Raw genomic sequence first — 25,996 nt, forward strand, 5'->3', positions numbered from 1 at the left:
AGAGAAAGAAAAGCGTAACTGTGTGTGTGTGTGTGTGTGTGTGTGTGCGCGCGTGCGTGTGGAGGATTTTGATTGATAGATAGTGGGCGTTGTGTCGTACGTTCTCACAGAAGCGCTCGCGGTCGTCCCGGCAGGCGAAGTACAGATGTCTGTCCAGGTGGAAGTCATCAGAGGACAGCTCCGCCACGCGCATCGTAGCCCTCCTGCAGTCATCCGTGACGGAGGAGCGCTCCTCCTTCTCCTCGGCCTCCTTCACCAATGCCTTCTCCAGACACGAGATAACCTCCCCCTGGGAATGGACGTCCTGGAGACACACAAGACAAAAACAAGAGTGGGCATTTTGTTGAAGGGTGCGTATGAGGTGTCTGCAAAATGGGACAGCCCTCTGCGCACCTCTGTGACATATCCGCACTTCAGACGGGGTCCAAGCCCCGAAATGAGACACTGCTTCCATTTGGAGTAGGAGGATGTTTGCATTAATTAACTGGTATAAAAGTGACCACTGAGTGTAAAACTGTAATGAGACCGAGTCCGTCTGTAGATCATTTTAATGTATGCAACTCAAATGTTCACACATTTGTCCACCGGAGGGTGATGAAGATGCCCAAAACAAAACTAGTGCAATCTTGTACTGAAGTACACTATCAGACTCCCATTTGAAAGGCGATGATCCACATGGCCTTATTTTACAACGATGACACGTTTATATAGTACAGTGATGTAACTAGGGTGCGTTTTGCGTCCCAAAACGCACTTTATAGTGCACAAACACGATCATTTTGCATGGCCGCATGCGACCTCATCCTACGTTATAAATGATAAAATCCATGTAGGAATCGTTGTAGAACCACTAGTTTATAACAACAACACAGTCTGAAGGGCGCCGCCATCTTGCTCAGAGACGAGCGCTGAGTCTATGAGCGGAGCGCAGTCTGGAAACCAGAGCCGTTTAGAGAGAGAGAGAGAGAGAGTGACGACAACATACCGTTCAGTGCCTCATGAAGCTCTGTGACTAAACAGTGAACGGGGTTGTCGCAACTCTCTCGTATACACTACCTCGGACAGAAAGACAGGGGAACATTTTTGAGCATGACAAACAGAGTAGACCTGATTGAATGGGAAACACACATTGTGTAACAAACGCCGACACTGTTGTATGTTGTGCTTTGTGGACCGGTGCCACCACAGATTAAGATGCCCCCCCCCCCCCAAAAAAAAAAAAGAAGTGCCAAAGCCAACTGCAGGGCAACAGAAAATATTAGCAACCCTATTTTCTAAATCTAACATCATCATCTGCTAATGATGATGTGTGCTGCTGTGCACAGCCTACCTCTTCCATGACTGCTTCTACTTAATCTCCAGGTTAGTTTGGTAGCATTCAGGTTAGTTTGGTAGCATTCATTTTTATTTTGTATGTACTGTATTGTGTAATGTGTAATGAAAACATAAAGATTTATTAACAGTTAAAACTGGCAGAATTATTATATTTCATGTAGCCAAAATCATATGAAATATGTATGTAGTATGAATGTAGAGCTTTTTTCTTTTAATTCTAATTTATTTTGCTAGCTTTAGTTATAATACTAATTTCTTCTTCATTTTCTACATTAATATAACCACATTATAACCATATAAAATGAAATGGGAGTTACATGCTGCAATTTGTAAAAATGGCAAAATGTGACTCTTAAACGTCGCTGAAGTGGGACTCATCTAAAAGACCACCCCTGCATCGGGACATCATATTTAGTTACTCAGAAAGAAAATAAATCGCATCGATGCAACTGGGACGTATCCTCAGTGATGTATCCGAAGGTCTTCAGGGTTTCGGGTCTCGCGAACATCATACCCCTCACTCGGGTGACCCAGCCGGGGTGATCAAGTCCCGACTTACGTCCCAGTAGCTACCCTCGATCAGACCCACTAGGGAAAGACCAGGGCCACACAATCCGTTAGAACTTATTGCTGCATTATGAATACACAAAGGGTTGGGTGGAAGTGGCCTGGGTTTGTTTGCAACGACAGAATCGATATTGGATATATTTTTTGTTTTAAAGATCCATTCAATATCGACATTTTAATGATTTAGTAAAGAAACTGCTACAAAATATAACTTTTATCCATACTAACATATCACACAGTTAACTTCTACTTTTAATTTGGGCAGGTGGGTTGGAGATGAACAGCATGTGTTTTTTTCCACCCTAAAACATGATCATCAGGTCTTATTGTTATATAAGGAGGAAGAATGTTTTTAAAAAAGTGTATAGTATTTGTTAAAATGTCGTTTTTATGTGGGCACCCCCACCAGTTCATTAAGTATGCCTGGTTTGCCTGGTGGGTGGTGATGGGTGGTGATCCACCTGAAGCTGTAGTTGTATGATAAAGGGGGAGGGGTTAGGGGAGGGGCTGATAATGTGATGTCACTATATTACTGTTTTTTTCATTGGCACGTTTGACTATCAAGGGTTCAGCCTCCAGGAAGAAACCCTAAATACAAAGGGAAGACATCATTGCATATGAAAACGACTCCAGGGTGTCTAATGAAGTACTGTCTCCTCATAGACACATGAAAAACTGGAAAAATGGCAGTCCATCTTTAAACAGCATTTTAAAACAGTTAAGTAATAGTAATAGATAACCAGTAAGACGCCTGAGGGCGAGGTCGCGTGCACTCATCCGCCTGGGTGACAGCAGACTGTTGGGCGAGCGCTGGCGCTTTGGAATGGGTCGGTCAGATCAACATATCAGTCGGGGTGACAGCAGACTGGTGGGCGAGTGCTGGCACTTTGGCATGGGGGGTCAGATCAACATATGGAATGAATTCCGTACTGGCAACATATGGAGCGTGTCTTGAGTGTACAGGGTTTGATGATGTCAGAATAACATAAGGAATGTCAGAACAGGTCAGCTCCATATGGAGATCTAAGGGTGACAGCGGGGGCAGTGTCTTGTGTACAGGGTTTGATGAGGGCCCAGTTAATTTGCATACATTTTGGGACGATAAATCTGAACATCGGATAAAGCCAGGTTCAAAATTATTGTTTCATTTTCTTGACATATTAGAGCCAAAGGAAATTACAGCGGAGATTTTAGATATCTCAAATTATCAATCCATAAATCAGAAAATACTGTCAAAAGACAGAAGGAATAAAATGTGATGTAAATCAGGCTATGAATGATATATCAACTGTCAACAAACCCCTTAATGTGCACAAAAAAGTATGGTGAGGCAGCTTTTTGCTTCTATGGCCCAACAGCCTGGAATAAACTTCCATTCGAGCTCAGACACGCACCCTCTGTAGACATTTTTAAATCTCAACTCAAGACTCACCTCTTCACCCTTGCTTTTAGTTGAGTTTTACTTATATTTTTTTATGTGTTTTTATTTATTTTATGTTCTTATATTCGGTTTTGTTCTCTGCTATTGTTCTATCATTTTAACTACTTGTGTTTTATTGTATTTTATTTTTGTGTCCTGCCCTGTGAAGCACTTTGAGCTGCATTTATGTATGAAAAGTGCTATACAAATAAAGTTTATTATTATTCTGTAAATTCCTGCGGCATATAGATATGAATAAGACTGGAAAGTTTGGTGTATGCGAGTGCAACTGAAGTGGATATTTTTTGTCCCAGATATGAGGAAAACTCATTTTTGAGAAAACGTTCTTTAAAGATTTGTATTGTAAAATTCCAAAACTGTTTAATTTGAAGCCACTATTTTGAGAAAAAATATCTCATCCAATGCATGGCAACAACATATCAATCAGGCCATATATTATTGGAAGGGTCTGGACCTCGAGCGGACTGTGGTTTGATCCAAATATAGTAATTTCCTTTGTACCAGCAACCAATCATGAAAAGAGAGGGTGGATTTTCACACAGCAAAACGAGTTGTCATTGGCTAAAATAAACTCCTAAAATAAACATCTAAATGTGTATTTCTGTTCTATACTTATACATACAATTGTATGGTACAAAACACTGAAGTCCTTAAAGGAGAATTCCATACCCGGGGTTATTTAATCCATTAAATCATAGCACCCAGCGATTTATAGCAGCGGAGCACATTTAGCGACGGACCAGGTGCTATCCCGGATGTAGCTGAAGTAGCTTGATGTAGCCAGAACACTCCCGAGGCGATCGACAAAGACGGGAGGTATGATTAATTCCAACACTTTACTTTAATACTTTATTCGTTTATTTGGTCGGGACAGTGTATATTGATGAACATTACATTAAAAATGCAGTGTAAATATACCAGATTTAGCAAAACTTGCTCAATTTCCATCTGCAGTCCCCACACGACTAGCGACGGGTCCCCACACGACTAGCGACGGGACTGCGATGGGCCGTCTAACACATAATCTTTGGTTGCGCAACATTCGATGTCATTTCCAGCTGGGACGTCATCGGAAATGTTCCCCCCTCATTTTAGCCGACGAGACCGAAAATCGTAAAACGGGAGGGGAAGATGTTCGATGACGTCCCAGCCGGAAATGACATAGAATGTTGTGAACAGACGCTCCCAGCCTGTGGAGCGATGCGATCGGTTTTGATATCAATAAAGCGGCTCAAATGGTAAAATGGTGCATTTATATAGCGCCTTTATCCAAGGTGCTTTACATAGATTGTGCATTACATTCACCCATTCACACACACATTCATACACCGATTGCGGCGGAAGCCATGCAAGGTACCAACCAGCACATCGGGAGCAATTTGGGGTTCCTTTTAAAACACAAAAAGGGGTTCCCACCCAAAATAGGTTAAAACGGCAATGTTCGGTCTTCATTTCTGACATAACCTAGCATCTTGTTTGGAATATAAATTATAAACGCTTCTAGAGAGAGTTTAAGATGTGACAGAGCAACGTGACAATGGAAGAAAATGTGTCCCCCTGCTTTGGGGGGTAATGGAAGGCGGGGATTTTCAGAGTGAAATCCGCTTCATCTGCTGGGCTATAGCTAGCGCCTTTATTCAGAATATTTCTGGGCAAAGAAAGCGTCAACAGTGGGACACCTTGGTCACCGCAGGCAGCAGAAAAGCCTGGTGGATGCAAAGAGGCCCAGGTTGTCACAGGCCTCGAGCCAGCGTTGGACGTTGGCAGGGTGTGAGGAGGAGGCCAGTCCGCACTGCAGCACACAGCAGTAGCAGGCGATATCTGCCAAGGTGAACTCCGATCCCGCCACCCAAGTGCTGCGGCCCAGGACGGCGTTAAGGGCAGAGAGCGTGGCGGCCCGCTGCTCGGCGCTGCAGCTGCCCTCGGCCAGCTGGAAGAAGGCCCTGTCCACCCAGCCGTCCAGCAGCACCCGGAGGGCCGGGTCGCCGGGGTACTCCGCCAGCAGGCGGAACAGGAAGCGTGCCACGTTGGCCTCGCCCTCGACGGGGCACATCTTCCGGACGCAGTACCTCATCTGCAGCCTGGGCACGTCTCTCCAGAGGAGGGTGAAACCCACCTGGAAGCACTTGCGGTCATAGCTGTCGGGGTGGCAGGGACCGAGGCAGGAGAGCAGCTCGGGGGGGACGACGCCACCGCCGGACACGGAGGAGTGGACGGCGACCGTGGACAGCACCCGGTAGCGCTGGCTAAGAAGCGCGTGGAGGACCAGCAGGGTCAAGGGCGGCGGCTGCGCCGGGTTGGCGCTCACGACGATGTCCCGGAGAGCTCCCGGGTCCTCCTCGCCCAGAAGAGCGCTGAGGTCTGCGACGGCGCCTCTGAAGGGGGTGGTTGTCGTGGCCCCGGAGATGTGAGCGGGGGAGAGGCTGTCGACCAGGTCGGCGTCGGGGATTGTCACGGTCTTGACCAGTCCCTCCATGGCCACTTTCAGCTCGTACACCTTCTTCATGATCTGATCCTGACGAGCCGCCAGGCGTTCTTTTTCTTCTCTTTCAATGATTTTTATTTGATTTTCCGTTATTGACATTACTTGGTGTTCTTTTTCTTGGTGGATATTTGGTAACTTGTACATGAAATCAAGAACAGCAACCTTTATTTCACCACAGACAGGCATTACCTGGCACATGGGCATGGTGGCAATATTATGTTGACAAATTAAGAGTTTTTTTCCCCCTTCTTCTCAAAGTGTTATTCCTGACAAGACAACAATGCGCCAAAGAAAGGAATCAAGCCCCGCAATACGTGTCTGGGTTCTAGAATTAAGCGTCTTGGGGATTCCTGTGGATAATTCACAGAGATCAACTATAGTACTTTGTAAGGATGTCAGTGTGCTCTATCACTGCCACCACGGTGGCTTATAAACTGTCCTGGCGCTCTTGTTGTCACGATGAGAGCCATGTCCAAATATGGAATTCCATGTCAGACGTGCCAAATATGGGGTCCATGATGTCAGACTGAACTCTAAAGCTAGGTACATGCTCCTTCTGACTTTACTTCAGACAAGGGGGGTGATCCAATCCAATCCACTTTATTTATATAGCACGTTACAAAACTCAGGGTTTACAAAGTGCTAAATAAAATCAAATACACTATCGCTACCACACAGAACAAGCTACAGCAAGAATACAAAGTGCAAACAGAGAAACAACTGAGACACATCACGGAAAAGTACAAGACGCAACAGCGTCAGACAGTGAAACAAAACAACAACAAGGACCGAAGAAACTCAAGCGGGTTTAAAAGCCAAGGTATAAAGGTGGGTCTTAAGGCGAGATTTAAAAGACTTGATGGAAGGGGCTAATTTGACGTGGGAGCGCGTTCCATAATGTGGGGCCTACAACAGAGAAGGCTCGGTCGCCTCTGGACTTTAAGCGGATCTTCTGATACATAACTACAGGTCAATGTCATTCTATACAACAATTTATCATATCAAAATACATACATTTAGATAACTAGATCATTAAAATAGGTTCAGACATTGAAGTTCTACAATGAAAAATATTGTTTTGCATTTTTCCACATTAAAATAGGTTCAGACATTGAAGTTCTACAATGAAAAATATTGTTTTGCATTTTTCCACACAAAATCTCTGCCATCTTGGATTTTTAGGTGACTAATGGGCTTTTCTGAAAAGGAAGGTTCGAGCAATTATTCACGCCGTATGCGATGCTTGTATCACAAAGTGAACAATTGTGTCACCAATCTGCTACCCTATAGTGTATTTTCAGGGCTCTTTATGTTGCGTTTCCATGGAGAAAGTCTCTATATATGGACACGTTACATTTGTGACATGCAAAGTGTGGATAATGGATAATTTAAGATTGCTATCGAAGAATTACACAAGCAGGCCTCACGTGCCATGTACTCCCTCCTTAGTAAATATAGATCATTTGATTTACCAGTAAATGTTGCATTGGATCTTTTCGACAAACTGGTCTCACCAGTCATGCTGTACACATGTGAAATCTGGGGGTTCGAAAAACTAGAAAAACTAGAAAAATTGCATCTTAAATTTCTCAAGCATATCCTAAAAGTTAAAACAACTACCTGTAGTAATATGGTGTATGCCATGGTGAGCTGGGGAGGTACACAATTTGTATCGCTGTTGAAAAGAGACTTATCGGGTACTGGGCCCGGTTGATCGAAGGAAAAGAGAGTAAACTGAGTCGAATAATGTACGACTGTCTGCTTAACCTGTTCAACACAGGTGCCCATGTGTCACCTTGGGTTGCACAGGTGAAGAAAAAACTGGATGACTGTGGTATGTCTTACATTTGGTTGGCCTAGAAATGTAATAACATTGACTGGTTGAAGCGAACTGTCGAACAAAGGTTGAAAGATCAGTTTCTGCAAAAGTGGCAAAGTGAACTCAATAGTATGACATCATGTGACATCTATGTTGAATACAAACAAGAGTTCAAACTAGAAAAATACCTTCTATGTGAAAACCGTAAGTATAGACAGGCTATTTGCAACCTTAGGCTAAACAACACAAGAATCCCAAAGGTCATCGGTAGATATAAAGGATTGGAAAGAAGTCAGAGGATTTGTAACCTATGTAATGAAGCCAGAATTGGAGATGAGTATCATGTTTTGTTGGAATGTAAGAATACTGACATTATGAATTTCAGGCAAAAATACCTGCCAAGCTGCCACTTTATTTTTTTTACCCACCCTTCTATGTTTAGATTAATTGCATTACTAAAATCTGAAAAACAAAAAGTAATCTATAAATTGGGTGCTTTTCTGAAAAATGTTCTTCCAATGTACAAATAGGGAAAGCCTTCCGATATGTCTATGTATATTGTGTAATGTATTGTATACTTTGGACTGTATACTTTTATGAATCTGTGCTCCAAACCATGTGATCATGGTCATGAGTTAAATAAATGTTGATGATGATAAGTTTAAACACCAAAGTACCGAACAATGTAATTCATTAGTAAACAATTCCTGAAATGGTAGGCCTACTTATCATTGGTATTCACATACTCACCTTTTTATCATCATCTAGCTGACCATTTAATTGCACAAAAATAATTTGATCACTCTGGAAGTGAACTATAACATCTGTGAGTTTGACATACTACACTGATGAAGACAGCATGTTAGCATAACGATGAAGACATCGATGAAGACAGCATGTTAGCATAACGATGAAGACATCGATGAAGACAGCATGTTAGCATAACGATGAAGACATCGATGAAGACAGCATGTTAGCATAACGATGAAGACATTGATGAAGACAGCATGTTAGCATAACGATGAAGACATTGATGAAGACAGCATGTTAGCATAACGATGAAGACATCGATGAAGACAGCATGTTAGCATAACGATGAAGACATCGATGAAGACAGCATGTTAGCATAACGATGAAGACATTGATGAAGACAGCATGTTAGCATAACGATGAAGACATTGATGAAGACAGCATGTTAGCATAACGATGAAGACATTGATGAAGACAGCATGTTAGCATAACGATGAAGACATCGATGAAGACAGCATGTTAGCATAATGATGAAGACATCGATGAAGACAGCATGTTAGCATAACGATGAAGACATCGATGAAGACAGCATGTTAGCATAACGATGAAGACATGGATGAAGAGTTTTCGTGGCGACTTGGTAAACTGGCGAGTTTAGGAAGGGACTAATGGACAAGAGATCCAGTATAATTAATTTTATAATTAGTTGCATGCTGAAAATAGCAAATCTAGATCAGCTAATTTCAGCAAGTGTAAAATCAGCAATTACGACGGCATTGGCCCGCCAAAACACATTTTAGTCGACTAAATCAACTGTAGATTAACCCTTTTACTGCTGCCATTTATTGAGAAATTAGGACCTAATTCATGCCAGCATTTTTTTAATTTGAGCTCTTATTTTGAAAAGCCACATTTTGCCTCAACCGGAAGTGAGCTTATCCCTGCCAGCTTTACGTTGCCAAGACAACCTTTGTTTACATGATCGAAAAATGCCGGTACATTTTTGCACTCCACAACGTCGGCTCGTGCCGTCAAAGAAACGCTGTTTTGACCAAAAATGCCATCTGGGACAAGGAATAGGAGATACAGGCGATTGAAAGAAACGGATAGAATGGATTCTTATGGCGACGGTGAATTAATATGAACGATCCAGTGCAGTGCTAACAACAGTGCTAGCTAACCGGCTAACGTGAGTAGCATTATGGCTTGATCAATCATATGCACTAATAAAGGGCAATTGCCGAAGGGCTTCGGCAATGGCAGCAAGCGTTAATATCAAATTAATGCTTCAATTGCCGAAGGGCTTCGGCAATGGCAGGAAGACGGTTAAGTAGACTAAAATCTCATGATATTTAGTCAACTAAAACTAGACTAATGCTAAAACATTCCAGGTGACTAAAAACTAAATGAAACCTATTCAAGAGACTACGACTAAAAACATAAAAGTGCGCCGTCAAAAACAACAGCGACACATACCTTCTGTCCTGTGCTGATGCTGCCACAGTGCAGTCTGTTGATGTCCTCTTTGCATTTGTCCATGAAGCCACAGATGAGCCGGTAATCGCTGAAGATGATGCCCGTCATCTTGGTGATGTACTGGTTGCACTGGTACTCGCTGATGTTGCCGCGGTGGTCCACTAGACAGGACACCAGGTAGCCTCGCCCACGCTCCTCTTCGTTGCACTCCTTTGTCTGCGGCGTGGGAATAGAACACACACACACACAAGCAAAAACTAGGGCTGTCAAATGATTACAATTTTTAATCAGAATTAATCACAGCTTCAAAATGAATTAATCATGATTAATCACCATTCGAAATATGTCCAAAAAATATGCCATGTTTTCCTGTTTATTGTTGTGGAAATGGAAATATAAATGACAGAGAGCGGATATACATTTGTTTTTTAATGTTTTTTTTGTTTTCTAATTCAAGCCTATGATGTGATGTGAGCATTTGTGACTAGATTTGATCGAGAGACTGCCATTGGATTTCTTTGTCATATGAAAGCAGAGAATCATAGCTTCAAATTGACATATTGGTTGTTCAGTTTGACCCACCAGTTTTGGAGATATGGCTTATAGAAAAATGTCTTGCAGGAGTAGTGGAAAAAAGACCAAGCAGAGAAAATGGGCTTCAAAGCTTTAGTTCAGTGATCTGTGACTTTAGGGGGTGCTGTTTTCCCTTCATTCCTCCATTAGTCAACCAGCAGCGTTGCCATGTCTGCTTATTATAATTAGTTGGCCTTGTTTCTAAAGAAAAATAATGCATAGGCCTACGCATGCCGCCATTACGATGCGAAACCAAAACAGCATGGACAGCCTGTTGTAGTCCAAAAAACCCCTCATTCACTTGAATTGAACTCATTTTCCCAGGAGCAGTAGCAGCCCAGAGCATGGCTTGATTTCCGGTTTCACATTCCTGAAGAAGATCCTAAGGGATCGAAACGTTGAATCAAATAAACCAGTGGAGCTGAGTTTTTCATACCAGTGTTGCAGACTCTATTTTTTCTCTTTTTTTTCTTCTCTTGATTTCCGGTTTCGTCATCATAACGTGACGGCCTCGTCACCAGGTCTGTGACAAATCCGCTCTCTTTTTAATTATTAAAACAATGGCGAATTAAACGCATGGATTAAATAGCGGTTTTAGCGTATTACGCAGCACCGACACATGGATTAAATAGCGGGGAACGCGGGTTACGCAGTAGAACTGTTAAACTTGCTCAAGTAGGTTCATCAAATAATCGAGAAGCATGTATTTTCCCTACGTGTCCCGTAGATCTGCTATTTTCACTATGTCTTTTTTTAAATACCGTTTTATGTTTTGAAAGTCATATCGCCCCCCCACCTCTACACACACACACACACACACACACACACACACAGGTTTAGATTTTAGTGTTGGGAGAGTGTAAATCATAAAAGTCAGTGTCATGATGACTCATGCTCTATAGTCTAGAGTCTACACAGAGCTGGTGAGAGCACAGCAGAGCAGACCGACCTCGGCGATGGTGCTCTTGCAGACCTCCATGGCCACCGACTCAAACTTGGGATCTGTGGTCAGATTGAGTTTGTAGTTCCATAGAAGCTGATGAGGAGAGACAGAGAGACAGGCAGAGGTTAGAGAAATGATAAGACAGAGGCAGGGGGAGAGGGACACAGAGAAAATGTGATTTTCCAATAACTGTCAACAAAGAAAGTCATGTGACGAAAGATCATTTGGGCTTCAGTTCAGTCAGAGGTTATGCAGGCAAGCTACTTTGATGTGTTTGCCATTTATATCAGATTAAACTTTAGCCGTAGGATCAGCTAAAAAAGAAACCCCATCTCTGTCTCTGAAATGGACAGTTTGTGCTCATTTCCAATTGAATGCTGGTCCAATAAGCTTGTGACTTCAACCGTGGGTGTAAGCCAGGTCCTCACAAGTTTTAATTTCAAGGACCCCCATAACTCTAAAGCCCTATTAACCACACCAAAGGGTCGAGAGACCCAAGGAGTTGCATGGTGACCCTTTGGTGTGGTTAGGGCGTTAGAGTTACAGACCAGTAAAGGTTAATTTGGAACCACACGAAGGGTACACCTGAGGGTCCCTGGACCCTACATTAACATAAGACATTTTTAGAATCTGATCTCAGGTCAAAATGGGTTAAGAACCACTGGTGTAAGCTTATGTTATTCATTTTCATTCATTCATTCATTCACATGTTGCGTTGCATTGTCTTCATGTAGTTTATGGATTAAAATCCAGTGAATTTATTGGGAGCACCAATGCATTGGGAGCTGCAAGGTTGAAGGCTTCAAAGTAGCAGCAAACTGGGCAATCTCAGGCCACAGGTCATCACATGTACAGATATGACAATGTGATGAAAGGTAGCAGGAGGGTACTCGGGGGAGGAACTTACATGGTTGCAGTCATTGGAGATCTCTGCATCCTGCAGAAACACAGACAAGACAGACAGAGAGAGACACACAAACAGTTGTCAAAATTATGTGCAAATGCATTCAGCATGCATTTATTTGTTCACACAAACTGGCAGCGAAGAGTGTGTGTGTGTGTGTGTGTGTGTGTGTGTGTGTGTGTGTGTGTGTGTGTGTGTGTGTGTGCCACTGGTATAGTATAGTATAAGTTCTGAAACCACATCATCATCATTTAATATTGTGTCAATTGAACATGTAAGGTGTAACAGGACAGGAGTCACTATTTATAAAATAAGGAAATATAAATATTAGCAATCTTTTAGAGAGGAAAAATCATTTCAGGCTGGTATGTTGATGTGTGTCTTAGTGGGTTCTAAAGCCGTCTAGAAGAGTATCCGTCAATGTACAGTAGTACACTCTATCCCCAAAATGTTTTGTTTGTCTGTCCGTGACTAATCTTGCCAACAGCCAGTGCCAAATTATTGGTCACGTCGTAGCCAGTAGGGTAAGGAAGTCAATCCCCAAATATCTTTCACATTTTGTAAAAAATAATCTCAGATAAATTAATATGGCCCCAACCCAGTGCTCATTTTGGGCTATGTTTAACCCCAAAAGGATCCATCCAAACTATTAGAGGTTTCTGGGGAGCAGTTGGGGTTTGAAGGAACTTGCTCGGGGACAGTGACGAAAAATGTTCGTTGACTAGATTTTTTCACTGCAGAAAAGTAAATGGAAACTAAATGAAAACTAAGCTATGATGACTAAAAGTAAGACTAAAATGTTAGGAAGGGACTAGTGGACAAGAGATCCAGTATAAGTCATTTTACACTTTGCATGCTGAAAATAGCCGATCTACTGTACAAGCTACAATCTACTGTACAAGCCCACAACGCGTCGCGACACGTTGTGGGCTTGTTGCCATTTTCAGCAAGTGAAAAAAACTAAACCAAATAGCATATTTTCCAAAAGAAAGAAAGAAAGAAAGAAAGAAAGAAAGAGTGATGAGATAGTGAGTGTGACAGGGACAGTGTCAATGGCTACGTTTACATGAAGGGTGATCATTCCAAATAAATACTTCCGAATAAAATACATCCGATGTAATGTTTTTTGCCGCGAGTTTACATGGGAAATGGTCATTCCGAATGAGTGTTTATATGGAGAAGTGATAGAAGACATGATACATGTTAATTCACGTGAAACTACGCCATCTGTTGGACACATAAAATATAGGCAGTTCATTCATCGTGACTGTCTCAACAATACATTATTACAGACGAAAGACGATACTTTGAAATCCCATCATTTCATTCCGCAGTAGCTTTGAGGCTGCTGGTTGGATAGGGACGGGCAAATATGTTTACCGTCTTTTTTTCCCCACCCGCTGCGGCTCCGCTTCTCCGCTGGGAAGGTGATCATCTCGTTTTTATTTGTACTTTATTATCTACAGCACGGCCAGGGCACGCAACACACTGATTATTATTGTATCGGGTCGCTCGTTATTTTTGAGAGAGAGAGAGAGAGAGAGAGAGAGAGAGAGAACGTTGAACACACACACACACACACACACACACACATACATACACACAGATCAGGGTTATCGTCATCTGCTGCTGCTCCACGTTTTTTTGTGGATTTCGGATCTGAAAAAAGGAACGTAATAACGCGCTCTATGTGCAAACTCCTCGGCGCGCCTTGGATATGAGCGCCTTGGAGCATGCTCAGAAAGACCAGAATGAACTTGCATCCGAATTAGTGTATACATGAGTCCAATTTTCTTTCAATCGCATTGAACATCGGAGTAATCCGGCCAGTGACATCGGAATGGTTTTTAGATCGCATCGAGCGTTTTCATTCGGATGTACGTTTTTGTAGGTGTTTACATAACAACGTTTAATAGGATTGAAATTCTATTCGGAATGAAAAGGGGATTTAACTGCTCATGTAAACGTAGCCAGTGACAGAAATACAACAACAGTCAGAGAGACAACAGACTAGTTCGCCAGCTCCCACACATCGACATATCTTAACACTTGCCAAGTACACATTCTCCAGCGATTCTCCAGCCTTACTGGATGAACCGTCCTTGGCCATGCTGGGACCAGAATGCATCATAGAAGACAGTGTATGAGAGACAGACAATAGGAGAGCTTGGGCAGACAATAGGAGAGCTTAGAGACTAAAGAGACAGGCTGGGAGAGCTGATGGGGAGACACTGAGACAGTATAGAAGAGACGGACAGTAGGAAAGCTGAGAGGGAGACAAAATATAGACGAGACAGACACAGTAGATAATCTGAGAGGAAGATAGTGAAGGAGAGACAGTAGGATGGCTGAGAGGGAGACAGTGTAGTACGAGAGACAGCTGACAGGGATTGGTAACAGTGTGGTATAGATATACAGCTCCATCCCATGTAATTATAATATTTTGTAAAAGTTAATTTTCTTCCGTAATATAATTCAAAAATTAATTGTGCATAAAGTGAGATATTTAAAACCTTTTTTTGTTTTAATCTTGATGATTATGGCGTACAGCTCATGAAAATAAAAAAAATCCTATCCTAATGAATTAGAATATTTTACGAGACCACTAAAAAAATGATTTTTTTTTAAACAATAAATGTCGACCATCTGAAAATATATTAATGTATGCAGTTAATACTTGGTCTGGCCTACTTTTGAACAAATCATTTCATCAATGGGGCATGGCATGGAGGTGATCAGCCTGTGGCACTGTTGAGGTGGTATTATGGAAGCCCAGGTTTGCTTTGATAACAGCCGTAAAAAAATGTTTTATTGTTCAGTCTTATGTCTCACACCTTCCTCTTGACAATACAACCTAGATTCTGTGTGGGGTTCAGGTCAGGCCAGTTGGCTGGTCAGTTAAGCACAGTAATACCATCGTCAGTACACCAGTTACTAGTAGTTTTGGCTCTGTGGGCAGGTGCCAAATCGAGCTGGAAAGGAAAATTTGCATCGCCATGAAGCTTGTCAACATACTGAAGCACAATGTAAAAAGATGGCTGTGTTAAAACCATTGTTAAATTTTCAGTCATGAGACAGTCAGTGGATCAACACCAGCAGATAACATGGCCTAAATCATCACTGTGTTTTGTCATGTCCAGAGTCTCAACACAACCATCTATTATGATATTTTACACCACTGTGTGCTTCAGTATGCACTATGTTGACAAGCTTCATGGAGATGCTAATTTTCCTTTCCAGCTCGTTTTGGCACCTGCCAACAGAGCCAAAACTACTAGTAACTGGTGTACTGACCATGGTATTACTGTGCTTAACTGACCAGCCAACTGGCCTGACCTGAACCCCACACAGAATCTAGGTTGTATTGTCAAGAGGAAGGTGTGAGACATAAGACTGAACAATAAAAAATAATTTACGGCTGTTATCATAGTCTGGGTCATTTTCCCAAATATATGAAGGCAAATCGTGTTAATTTATGGCATACATGTTTTCTAGGGGTATTAACCGTCTTCCTGCCATTGCCGAAGCCCTTCGGCAATTGAAGCATTAATTTGATATTAACGCTTGCTGCCATTGCCGAAGCCCTTCGGCAATTGCTCTTTTATAGTGCTTATGATTGATCAAGCCATAATGCTACTCACGTTAGCCGGTTAGCTAGCAATGTTGTTAGCACTGCACTGGATCGTTCATATTAATTCACCGTCGCCATAAGAATCCATTCTATCCGTTTCTTTCAATCGCCTGTATCTCCTATTCCTTGTCCCAGATGGCATTTTTGGTCAAAACAGCGTTTCTTTGACGGCACGAGCCGACGTTGTGGAGTGCTAAAATGTACCGGCATGATTCGATCATGTAAACAAAGGTTGTCTTGGCAACGTAAAGCTGGCAGGGATAAGCTCACTTCCGGTTGAGGCAAAATGTGGCTTTTCAAAATAAGAGCTCAAATTAAAAAAATGCTGGCATGAATTAGGTCCTAATTTCTCAATAAATGGCAGCAGTAAAAGGGTTAAGGTCTGCTGAATCCAAATCTGCTGTATGCCAAGCTGCAAAGCAAACCTGGGCTTCCATAACACCTCAACAGTGCCACTGGCTGATCACCTCCATGCCACGCCCCATTGATGAAATGATTTGTTCAAAAGTAGCCAAGACCAAGTATTAACAGCATACATTAATATACTTTTCAGATGGTCGACATTCTCTTTGAAAAAAATCATTCTTTAGTGGTCTCGTAAAATATTCTAATTCATTGGTATAGGATTTTTAGATTTCCAAGAGCTGTACGCCATAATCATCAAGATTAAAACAAAAAAAGGTTTTAAATACTTAAATAATTCAAGAAAATGAACTTTTACAAAATATTCTAATTACATGGGATGGAGCTGTACAGTAGGTATGCTGTGTAGAAGGATATTAAAAACATTATCCAACGCTGCACTTTTTATGTCGTCCAGGATAACAGTGTTTGCTAAATCTCTGCCATGTATGGCCAGTTTTTGCAATAAACGATTTAAAATTCCGCATTTGCGGCGCCCCCCTGTGGTTGAAAATGGAATTGCTTTGGGCTCTCCTTTGACTAAACCACCCTCGACATGTGAATACATTTTTGGGTGGATTGGACATTCCGTTGGTGATTTGTGTAATTTTTTGTAAAACAGGCCCCTCCCACTAACTTTGGAAGCGGATTACATCCAAACGATATGGACAATGAAGCTTCTGCCCATGGTGTTTTAATCGGATAGGTCCAGAGATCATGTGTACCGATTTTTGTGAGATTTGCACAAAAGCTGTAGGTGGAAGAGCCAAAAATGTGTTTTGAAGAAAAGTGAAAATGGCAGTGGCAAAATGGTAATTATGTATTACATTAATTTTAATAGTTATTATGGACCTCCCTTCCAAGTGGTGTAACTGTAGCTCTGACTGCGAGACAAAGACTTGATGTGAATTCTTGCATTTTCCCATGTAAGTCGATAGGACATTTTAATTCACCAATAAATTACTTAATAATTAATAAGTTGTTAAATTGAAAAAAGGGCTTTGTTAAGACCTCCCTAATATTATGGCCAATGCCTGTGTGAAAAGTCAGAGCGATTGGTGCAGGCAGTGAGGAGCTACGACAGTGTTTTAGACAGACATTCATGCATTCATTCAGACATTCATTCATGCATTCATTCATTCATTCAGACAGACAGACACTCAAGACATTGAGTGAATTATAGTATGATGATAATCCAATTCTGGACACAGCTGCATATCACATACCTTTTTTATATTCTATCCTGACCTAAACCATACATGATGCACAGATGCTGAGGTTCTCTAGAAACCATGTTCAACTGTCTGACAATCTATAACAGTGAACCAACCCTCTTTTAATTGTGCTTGCGTCATGACTCATGACTATTGTCTGTTAGCAACCAGCAAACTTTCAAATAAAACTCATTCCGATAGCAGATCTACAAGCTCATAGCGCGGCACAGAGTGCCTCTCTACGAGCTTGTAGGTCTGCTATTTTAGAAAATTCGTGAAAATGCGGCGCAAAACTTTGAATATATATTCTTTCAGAGTGAACGTTTTTAACTAAAATCTTTGCTTCTGAGGCGTTCTCGGAATAACATATTTTCAGATGCGGGTCGGCTGCCAAATGGCAAATACATCGATTTTTGGGGACCTTGACATGAAAAAGGTTGAGCACCACTGACATAGAAACATAGGTGTTTCAGAAAACTGTCAGGATTTAGAAGACATCTTTTTAGAATCGTCCTCAGGTCTAAATGGGTTTTAACAACACATTGTGTGCTGCTAGATGTATGTTGTCAGAAAGAGAAAGACAACGTGTGAGGCTGTGAGCATGTGATGTAATGCTACAACAGCATGTCTGCCAACACTCCTGATTCTCGTAGGAATGATGTATATGATCTACAATATGTACATATATTATATGCATGAAAAAGGTGGTGTGTGTGTGTGTGTGTGTGTGTGTGTGTGTGTGTGTGTGTGTGTGTGTGTGTGTGTGTGTGTTAGGAGTACACTGAAAGCTAATGGTCCATGCAGCCATCCATCGTTGTATTGGAGAGCACACAGTCTGCAAAAGAGAGATAACGCACAGCTACCGTGTGTGTGTGTGTGTGTGTGTGTGTGTGTGCGCCGCGCACGCAGGCAGAGCATGCCACGGTATGGTTATATATTTTATAATACATTAGGCTACATAAACGCTGCTGCCACGGACGGTGCCACCTATCACAAGGCATTTCATTTACATCATGCTTTTACATTCACCGGCGCTTGTTAGGAGGGAGGCTTGTTCATTGTCCAACTAATAAACATGCGTTGTGAGCCAACGTGAGCCATGATGTCATAGGTTTTGATAAGATTCGCCGTTTTGCCTGTTTAGATGGAAACAGCGTTCTCAAAGATTTCCACTCTGGAAGGTGGTTTCACTTTGTTGCGTTTCCGCCTCCCCAAAACGCCGTTCTCGTCTAAAGGGGCCCCAGCAAACGATACTTTATTTTGCCGTTTTCTATGAACACCGTTCTCGTCTAAATACCACCTAAGACTAAATGTATTGACAATTTCGTCAAGAGATAAAAACTAGACTAAAATGTTAGGAAAGGACTATAGTGGACAAGAGATCCAGTGTATAAGCCATTTTACACTTGGTTGCATGCTGAAAATAGCCGATCTACATACGACGGCCTCACATTTTAGTCGACTAAATCACCTGTAGTTTCAGTCGACTAAAATCTAATGACATTTAGTCGACTAAAACTAGACTAACAATAAAACATTCCGGGTGACTAAAAGAGAATATGACTAAAACTAAAATGTAACGCGTGTCACTGTGAAGGACTGCCCAGTCTGGCCCCAACATGACGATTTTGACGTAGGCTGATGAGCTTGCGCAACAACAGCGTGTTTCACAAAAGTAATATTTGTACTGTAAATAAGAAATTTGTGTCGATGCAAAGTAGCCTATACTGATTCTGGGAGCGTGCAGATTTTATTTTGCATGGAGAGATGTGTGCTAATAGTGTGGCTCGGTCGGAGATAGACCACGGATAAATGGCCATGTGCTCGTGTACCCCCTGTCTATTAGGGTAGCAGGATGACCATAAAGTAGCGTATGTTCTGAGGGGCGTGGCTACCGTTACAGTCTATGATCGGGATTCCCCTCCCACTCGAGTCAAAATAAAAACCAACAGAGTCCCGCCTCGTTGTCTGGCCAGCTGGGCCAAAACGAAGCCAGCCAATGGCCAGCTGGGCCAAAACGGATCTAGAAAGATGGCGACTTACAGTGCAGGAATAACAGGCTTCATTTTACGTCCATGTTAGACCCGGGGAACGCTTTGTCCATATTTTTTACAGTCTATGGTTAGGACATAGGGACATAGCTGTTCCTTGGAGTGGTTGCACCACTCAAAAACCAGAAATGATCACATAGTGATATTTGTCAGGTGAAAGAGCTGTGATTATTATTTTTGTAACGTGTACGTTAGTGTGTCACAACCTTGCGCCTCACGCTCACGGCCGTTGTTTGTGTTCTTTTCCGACGTTCTGTGTGTGGGTCAATGACTGTTTTGTTGTGGCTTGGCATTGGCTGCGCTGCACTGTTTCAGCCGTGTTTGAAGTTATATCGAGTGGCATATGGTATAAAATATGTTAGCCTCCCCACAAAGCGAGAAATCTGAAATTGCTGAATACAGAAGCTGAAAGCAGAATACACACGGTAGCCTAAATGATTGTGGTGTGCCATTACAGTTAAACTCACCAACCACAGCTCAAACTTACCCACAAACACTCTGGTGGCAAGGCAGACCCGACGTTGAAATTAAAAAAATGTCTTTTAAGTTCTAGACAGTCTAGACAGTTTTCTGAAATACCTCATGTTTCAGTGGTGCTCCATATTTCATGTCAAGGACCCTCAAAAATTATATGTAATTGGCCACCTGAAAATATGTTATTCCAGGAACCCCTCAGAAGCAAAGATTTGAATTAAAAACGTTCTCTCAAAAATAGCAGACCTACAAGCTCGTAGCACGGCACTCTGTGCCGCGCTATGAGCTTGTAGATCTGCTTTTTCAATAGCTAAAGTATAACATGATGCTTAAAACACCAAAAGTGGTTCCCGTTCTGAATGGGTTTAGATAAATCTACATCATCTGGGGGAGGAGGGGTCCATCCATGCAGAGAAGAGAGGAGAGATTTATAAGCCATTTATACCTCTTCAGAGTACAGCTGTTACTCAAGTGGAGCAAAGTCATTATTTCTGTAATTAGGGCTTTGCTCAAGCCTGAGATCACCAGGGGAAGCAGTCATGTATCGCATCAGCATTTGGAGGATAGAGCATGTAGGAGGATGATGTGAGTCAAGGAGGACAAGAGCAACTAGAAATGTGACAGCACTCTACGGAGGCATATTCACTCTTTTGCACAGCCAGTGTGTGGTTTTACTTTGGGCCTTAATTCACACCAGCAGTACACTGAGATACAGTGTACTGCCTGTACTGTAGCCTACTTTATAGATAGGCTACGAGAGACATATTTTAGTCAGCCTTGCTGCATTGTCATTATCATGTCACGTTTCTATGTCTCGTCATATCTTGTTGTCACGTCACTATGATCCAGCACAATATATGTTCCCTGTTTGTGTAATAAACTTTGTGAACCTTTAGCGTGATACTGTCTCACGTTGCGTTATTGTTTCTCCTGGGCCTGCCGCCGCCACCGTACCAAAGGAATACAACTGGATTATCACACACTACCAGCCTGTCAGAACCAGACCGAGGGTCCATTTAGAGACAACAAGTAGTATTAACAAATCCACGGTCCAATCAACAGCCGATGACCGTGTGCATTGCACAAACTTCTGCAAAACTCTCCAAGTAAACTGCTTACTTATTGCCATGTGTAATAATGACCAAAGCATCAATCTAAATGAGAAATGACTGTAGGTGTATTAGCCGGCGTGTCGTCGCTGACCAAAGAAAAATCCAGGACCTTTTTTTTTGTCTTACGAGTGATAAATGAACACTCTGCAACTTACTGTAGATGGGGAGGAAATATTTACTGTAGTCGTGGACAGGGGAGGAAGTAGCGTGATGATGAGGACAGTGGTGACAGTTAATCAGGCCCTGTCATCTGCCGTGATCAACACAGCAGTCTGAAAGCACTGAGCTAAAGGTCTTGGACAACATAGGGACAGCCAGCTCCCAATGACACCACCACACACAGACAGAGAGAGAGAGAAAACAACCCAATAAGGATGATGAGATAAAGAACACAGAGGAGTACTACACTGTACCACTGTCCCTATGTTGTCTCAACTGAAGGTTGAAACATTGTAGTAGACTTCATACAACACATGAACACAACAGTAATAATAAACTAGGTAGAGAATAAAATGGGTCAATCATAATAATGTCCGTCATCAACAGTACTTGTAATGTCTCCAACTGCACACACATCACTTTCTGTTTGTCTCCGAGGTCGCAGACTGGCCAGCCTCACATAATCACATACACACTACACAGTAACACTGCTAGCAATTAGGCTCACAGACATAGAGAGACTGACAGAAGGGGAGGAGAAGAGGGAGATGAAGAGACAAAAAAGAAGGGAGGACATTTTCAAAATGTGAGCTCAGAGGATAAAGACATGCAGTCATAGCGTTTGGCAGAAACACACTGTGTGTACTATTCCTTCTCCAGAATGCAGCCGTAAAATAAAGGCTCACTAGTGCTGCCTACCCAGCGAATGCTGCTTTTCCTGTATAGGCTAACAGCAGGGAGCATTCCTGCTGTGTGTTCTGGTGACCCCAGGCCAGGGTTAGTAGATATAGCACATAATTGCAGGCCCACCAAGGTTGCTAAACTGCCCTTGAGCAAGGCATGGCATAATTTAAGATAACAGTGCAGTAAATCCTGTAACCCTCCCCCCCCCCCCCTTCCCCCCCCAACCTCGCAAATTGTGCGTCTACATACTTAAGATATGGCAAGACAGAATGTTTCTACCTCAAACCTGAACCATAACCGCAAGCACGGGAGCAGCGCATGTTTGAGCGGTTCCCGCATGTCGGACTAATGCTCCGTCGGAATTATGTGCGGATCCCACACTTTGAAATTCTACACCTTAAAGTACCAAACGTGTCCCTTCCCGAATCAGCCCAAAAAAACCTTGAGCTCAGCCCGCAATCAATGTATTCAAACCTTGGTGGTCCCCAAACACACAAATACATCTCCCTCCCTGCGGCCTGACCACAAACAGATTAGGAACTCACTGTCTGTCCCCCCCAACCCACCCCACCGCCAGAAGAAGAAAAAAACGTAGGCTAGAAACATTGAAGTTATTCTGACCTGAGATCAGATTCTAACGCACAGAAGAATGGTGGTTCTTTAACGCATTTAAAAAAATAAATAAAAAAAAAACATTTCTAAAAATGTCTTAAATCCTGACAGTTTTAAAAAATAGCAGACCTACAAGCTTGTAGCGCGCCACTCGGTGGTGCGCTATGAGCTTGTAGATCTGCTATTTTTCAATAGCTAAAGCATAACATAGTGCTAACACAAAAAGGGGTTCCCGCCCAAAATGGGTTAAAGCAATGTTCTCTCACATTGCAGTGAGATGTGAGATGACCATGTGATATTTGCTCAGCAAATCAAACTTTCATGGCAAAGGGCAATAAGGAAATTATCTACAGTAAAAATAAAAAAGTAGTGTCCAAATAATATACTAGAAGTGAACATCGGCTGTACTTCAAAAGAATCAGGTTGGAGGAGGGTCCTAATCTATACTATTGTCCCACACTCTATTCTAAAAATCAAGTTGGTTGGCACGAGACAGGTGTCTGAATAAAGGAAAGTGTGTGTAACAGTAGTAGATGCTACTACCAGCCAATTTGAAGATATCAAACTATAGCCACTGAGTTAGCCACTGGCACTAATATCACCAAGTGCAATGTTAACCAATATGTTGGAGTGTAAGGTAATTTTATAACAGAAAAGCATGTCCGTACATTTTCATGAATTATATTTTATTTTTACTTCATTAAAATGCAAGGACCCAGTTCAATCCCAGCTGGACACCTTGTACTCTTCCCCGGCCGCTTTCTCCTCCATACTTTTCATAAGTCAATTCTAAGGTAAGTATTAATTTGCACTGAGGATGTTAACATGTTGTGTGTGTGTGTGTGTGTGTGTGTGTGTGTGTGTGTGTGTGTGTGTGTGTGTGTGTGTGTGTGTGTCTTAGGTCTTCGTCCCTGAAAACAAGCGTTATTGTTTGTGTGCAGCCGCATACCCAGATAATGACAGGACATGATGGTGAAATCTGTATCATCTTCTGTACCATCTTTCTCAATTTGTTCCTGCTAATGACTCTGCACTGCTGGTCTCAGACAGGAACAGACTGCACATTGAAAAGGCCAACGGCTTCTTGGGTAAAGTGAGTTAAAATATTATCACGAGAAAAGATGAAATTACCTATAGGTTCCATCCTGGAGGCTAATCTTTCCTGTGAAAAAATGGCCACCAATGTAATCAAAAAGGTCAACCAAAGAACAAGATTCCTGTACAGGATCTCCTCACTGGTCAATAAATAATACCTATTGCCCTCATACAAGCTAGTTCCTTCGACTATGCATGCACCTCATGGTACCAAAGCACCTCAAAGGCACTTAAAACAAGGCTCCCAAAACAAATTGGTCAGGCTACTACTTGGCCTACCCAGATTCCACGAGCAACCCAGATTCGGCTCTAACAAGGGATTAAATTCATTTTTCTCCTTTTTTTCGCATACATGATACAATAATCTGTCATTTAACAAGGAACACGTGTCTGTCTGTCTGTGACTGTGTGTGTGTGTGTGTGTGTGTGTGTGTGTGTGTGTGTGTGTGTGTGTGTGTGTGTGTGTGTGTGTGTGTGTGTGTGTGTGTGTGTGTGTGTGTGTGTGTGTGCGTCCTGTCCGCTGGGGAAGCTGAGCTGACACAAACAACACTACCACGGAATGGTCTGACAGACAAACAGAGAGAGTCAGAGAGACCGAGGATTTACACACATGATCTGTTGTGACAGCAGCAGCTCGCCTTGCCTTGCCTAGAGAGGCTCATCTCATCTGTAGCTAAGATCATTGTAAAACACACTCAGCAGGAATTAACCGGTATCCCCCCCACCGTCTCCCCGCCAGGCAGGCAGGCTAGCTTTGCTTTACCTCGGTCCGGTCCTGCAGACACTCCAGCACGGCCAGGTTGTTGGTCCAGGTGTGCTTCGGACAAAGCCGAGCCAGGTCCTCCCGGCAGGCCTCCTCTTCGGACAGCTTCCAGACGGCGGTCGCCCTTCGGGGCTGCGAGGCCGCGGGCGGCGGAGCGGGGGCATCCCTGGCCGCGGGAGGAGGAGGAGGCTCCGCCGCGTTCGCCGCGGCCGGTGGCTTCGGCGGATCCGCGCCGGGGTCGTTGAACGCGATGTCATTGTTTAATAAGGCGCCCACTGGCCCCTCGGCGCCGCACACAACGCAGAATGACAGGGACGTCAACAGCAGGAGCAGCCGAGCACGTCTGCACGCCGCCATCTTCAGGGAGGGAAATGAAGGCGAGGATCCGCTAGGCGGCAGGAGAACGCCGCTGACAGGAGCCTCATGTATAATGTATAATCCGTAGTACAACGGTGTCTCTTGCCCAAAATAACTGATAGCTTTGACTGACAGAGATTAAAAAAACAAAACAGAGACGCGTAGACAGTTTTTTTATTGATTGATTGATAGCCTATAGCCAAAGAACAGTAATATATCAACAGTAATATAATTTATGGCATGATATTACAACAATTGCTAAATTGCTGCAATAAAACATGCCATATAAGAACAAGAAAGATAGCCTAATTTAATGTAGGTCTGCTGATATGCAATATGCTGTATGATAGGCCTATGCAACATTACATGCTTCTGTTAAAATCAAATAAACTAATCTTTATAAAAAAATCACACCTGTGTGAAGTGAGGGGCGCTCTTACCATGTACAATACATCATCATTAGGTAAAATAGAGTATGCCTATTTGCTCAGACACTATGATGTAAAATTCTCCATTCATTGTCAAATGTCAATGGGAATTTAATGTTTGTGTAGGACAAAAATAGACACTATAAGCCGATAAGACTCTCTGTATGTTTGTCTGTCTGTGTGTACCTCTGTAATCCACGTAACTCGAGAACCATTAGCCCCACTGACTTCAAATTCACTTAGTTTAGACTAGTCATTTGGTTAGACCAGTCATTAGTCCTACAACTACAACCTATCTCAAACCCTCACCCTAACCCTAACCTCCCTCGGGGCAGCACACCCCACCTAAACCTAACCTTAACCCATGTCTAACCAATGACTAATGTCTAAACTAAGTATGCACCCTGACACGCGTGTTCCATACCCCCACAGGGAGTGCAATATAGGCTCTGGACAGGGCCTCTGCCCAGGCTCTGGACAGGGCCCAAATTAGCCAATTGATCACACCTGATCACCCCTAGATCTCCATATATGGAGCTGGCCTGTCCTGACATCACAATGATGTTCTGACATCTGTAACGTAAAAGTATCCATTCATTGTCAATGGGAATTTAATGTTCGTGTAGGATGAAGAACATACACTAATAGCTGAATATAGGCGCCCCTCAAAAACATCACACCTGTGTGAAGTGAGGGGCGCTCTTATCATCACATACTTCCG

The 25,996-nt window shown here is 42.7% G+C and overlaps 2 protein-coding genes across 2 annotated transcripts in view; both read right to left on the reverse strand.

Moving 5' to 3' along the window:
- The window catches only part of LOC310854944 (Golgi apparatus protein 1-like), a 59,947-nt gene extending 35,094 nt beyond the window's left edge, over nucleotides 1–24,853 (reverse strand). Inside the window, exons 1-5 of the mRNA XM_083759713.1 lie at nucleotides 24,491–24,853; nucleotides 12,297–12,326; nucleotides 11,396–11,482; nucleotides 9,874–10,089; nucleotides 101–304 (exon numbers count right to left, since the gene is read on the reverse strand). Of these exons, the coding sequence (XP_083615839.1) occupies nucleotides 101–304; nucleotides 9,874–10,089; nucleotides 11,396–11,482; nucleotides 12,297–12,326; nucleotides 24,491–24,847 (894 nt within the window). The 5' untranslated portion in view covers nucleotides 24,848–24,853. The remainder of the gene's footprint in view (nucleotides 1–100; nucleotides 305–9,873; nucleotides 10,090–11,395; nucleotides 11,483–12,296; nucleotides 12,327–24,490) is intronic.
- Nucleotides 5,028–5,927, reverse strand: LOC310876852 (aminoacyl tRNA synthase complex-interacting multifunctional protein 2-like; the record flags this gene model as incomplete). Its single annotated transcript, XM_083790504.1, has 1 exon — nucleotides 5,028–5,927. The coding sequence occupies one exon, from the start codon at nucleotides 5,925–5,927 to the stop codon at nucleotides 5,028–5,030; it is 900 nt and encodes a 299-aa protein (XP_083646630.1).
- Nucleotides 24,854–25,996: the final 1,143 nt, after the last annotated feature.

Source organism: Protomyctophum parallelum (assembly GCF_964188405.1).
Source record: "Protomyctophum parallelum genome assembly, chromosome: 2".
NCBI lineage: Eukaryota > Metazoa > Chordata > Actinopteri > Myctophiformes > Myctophidae > Protomyctophum > Protomyctophum parallelum.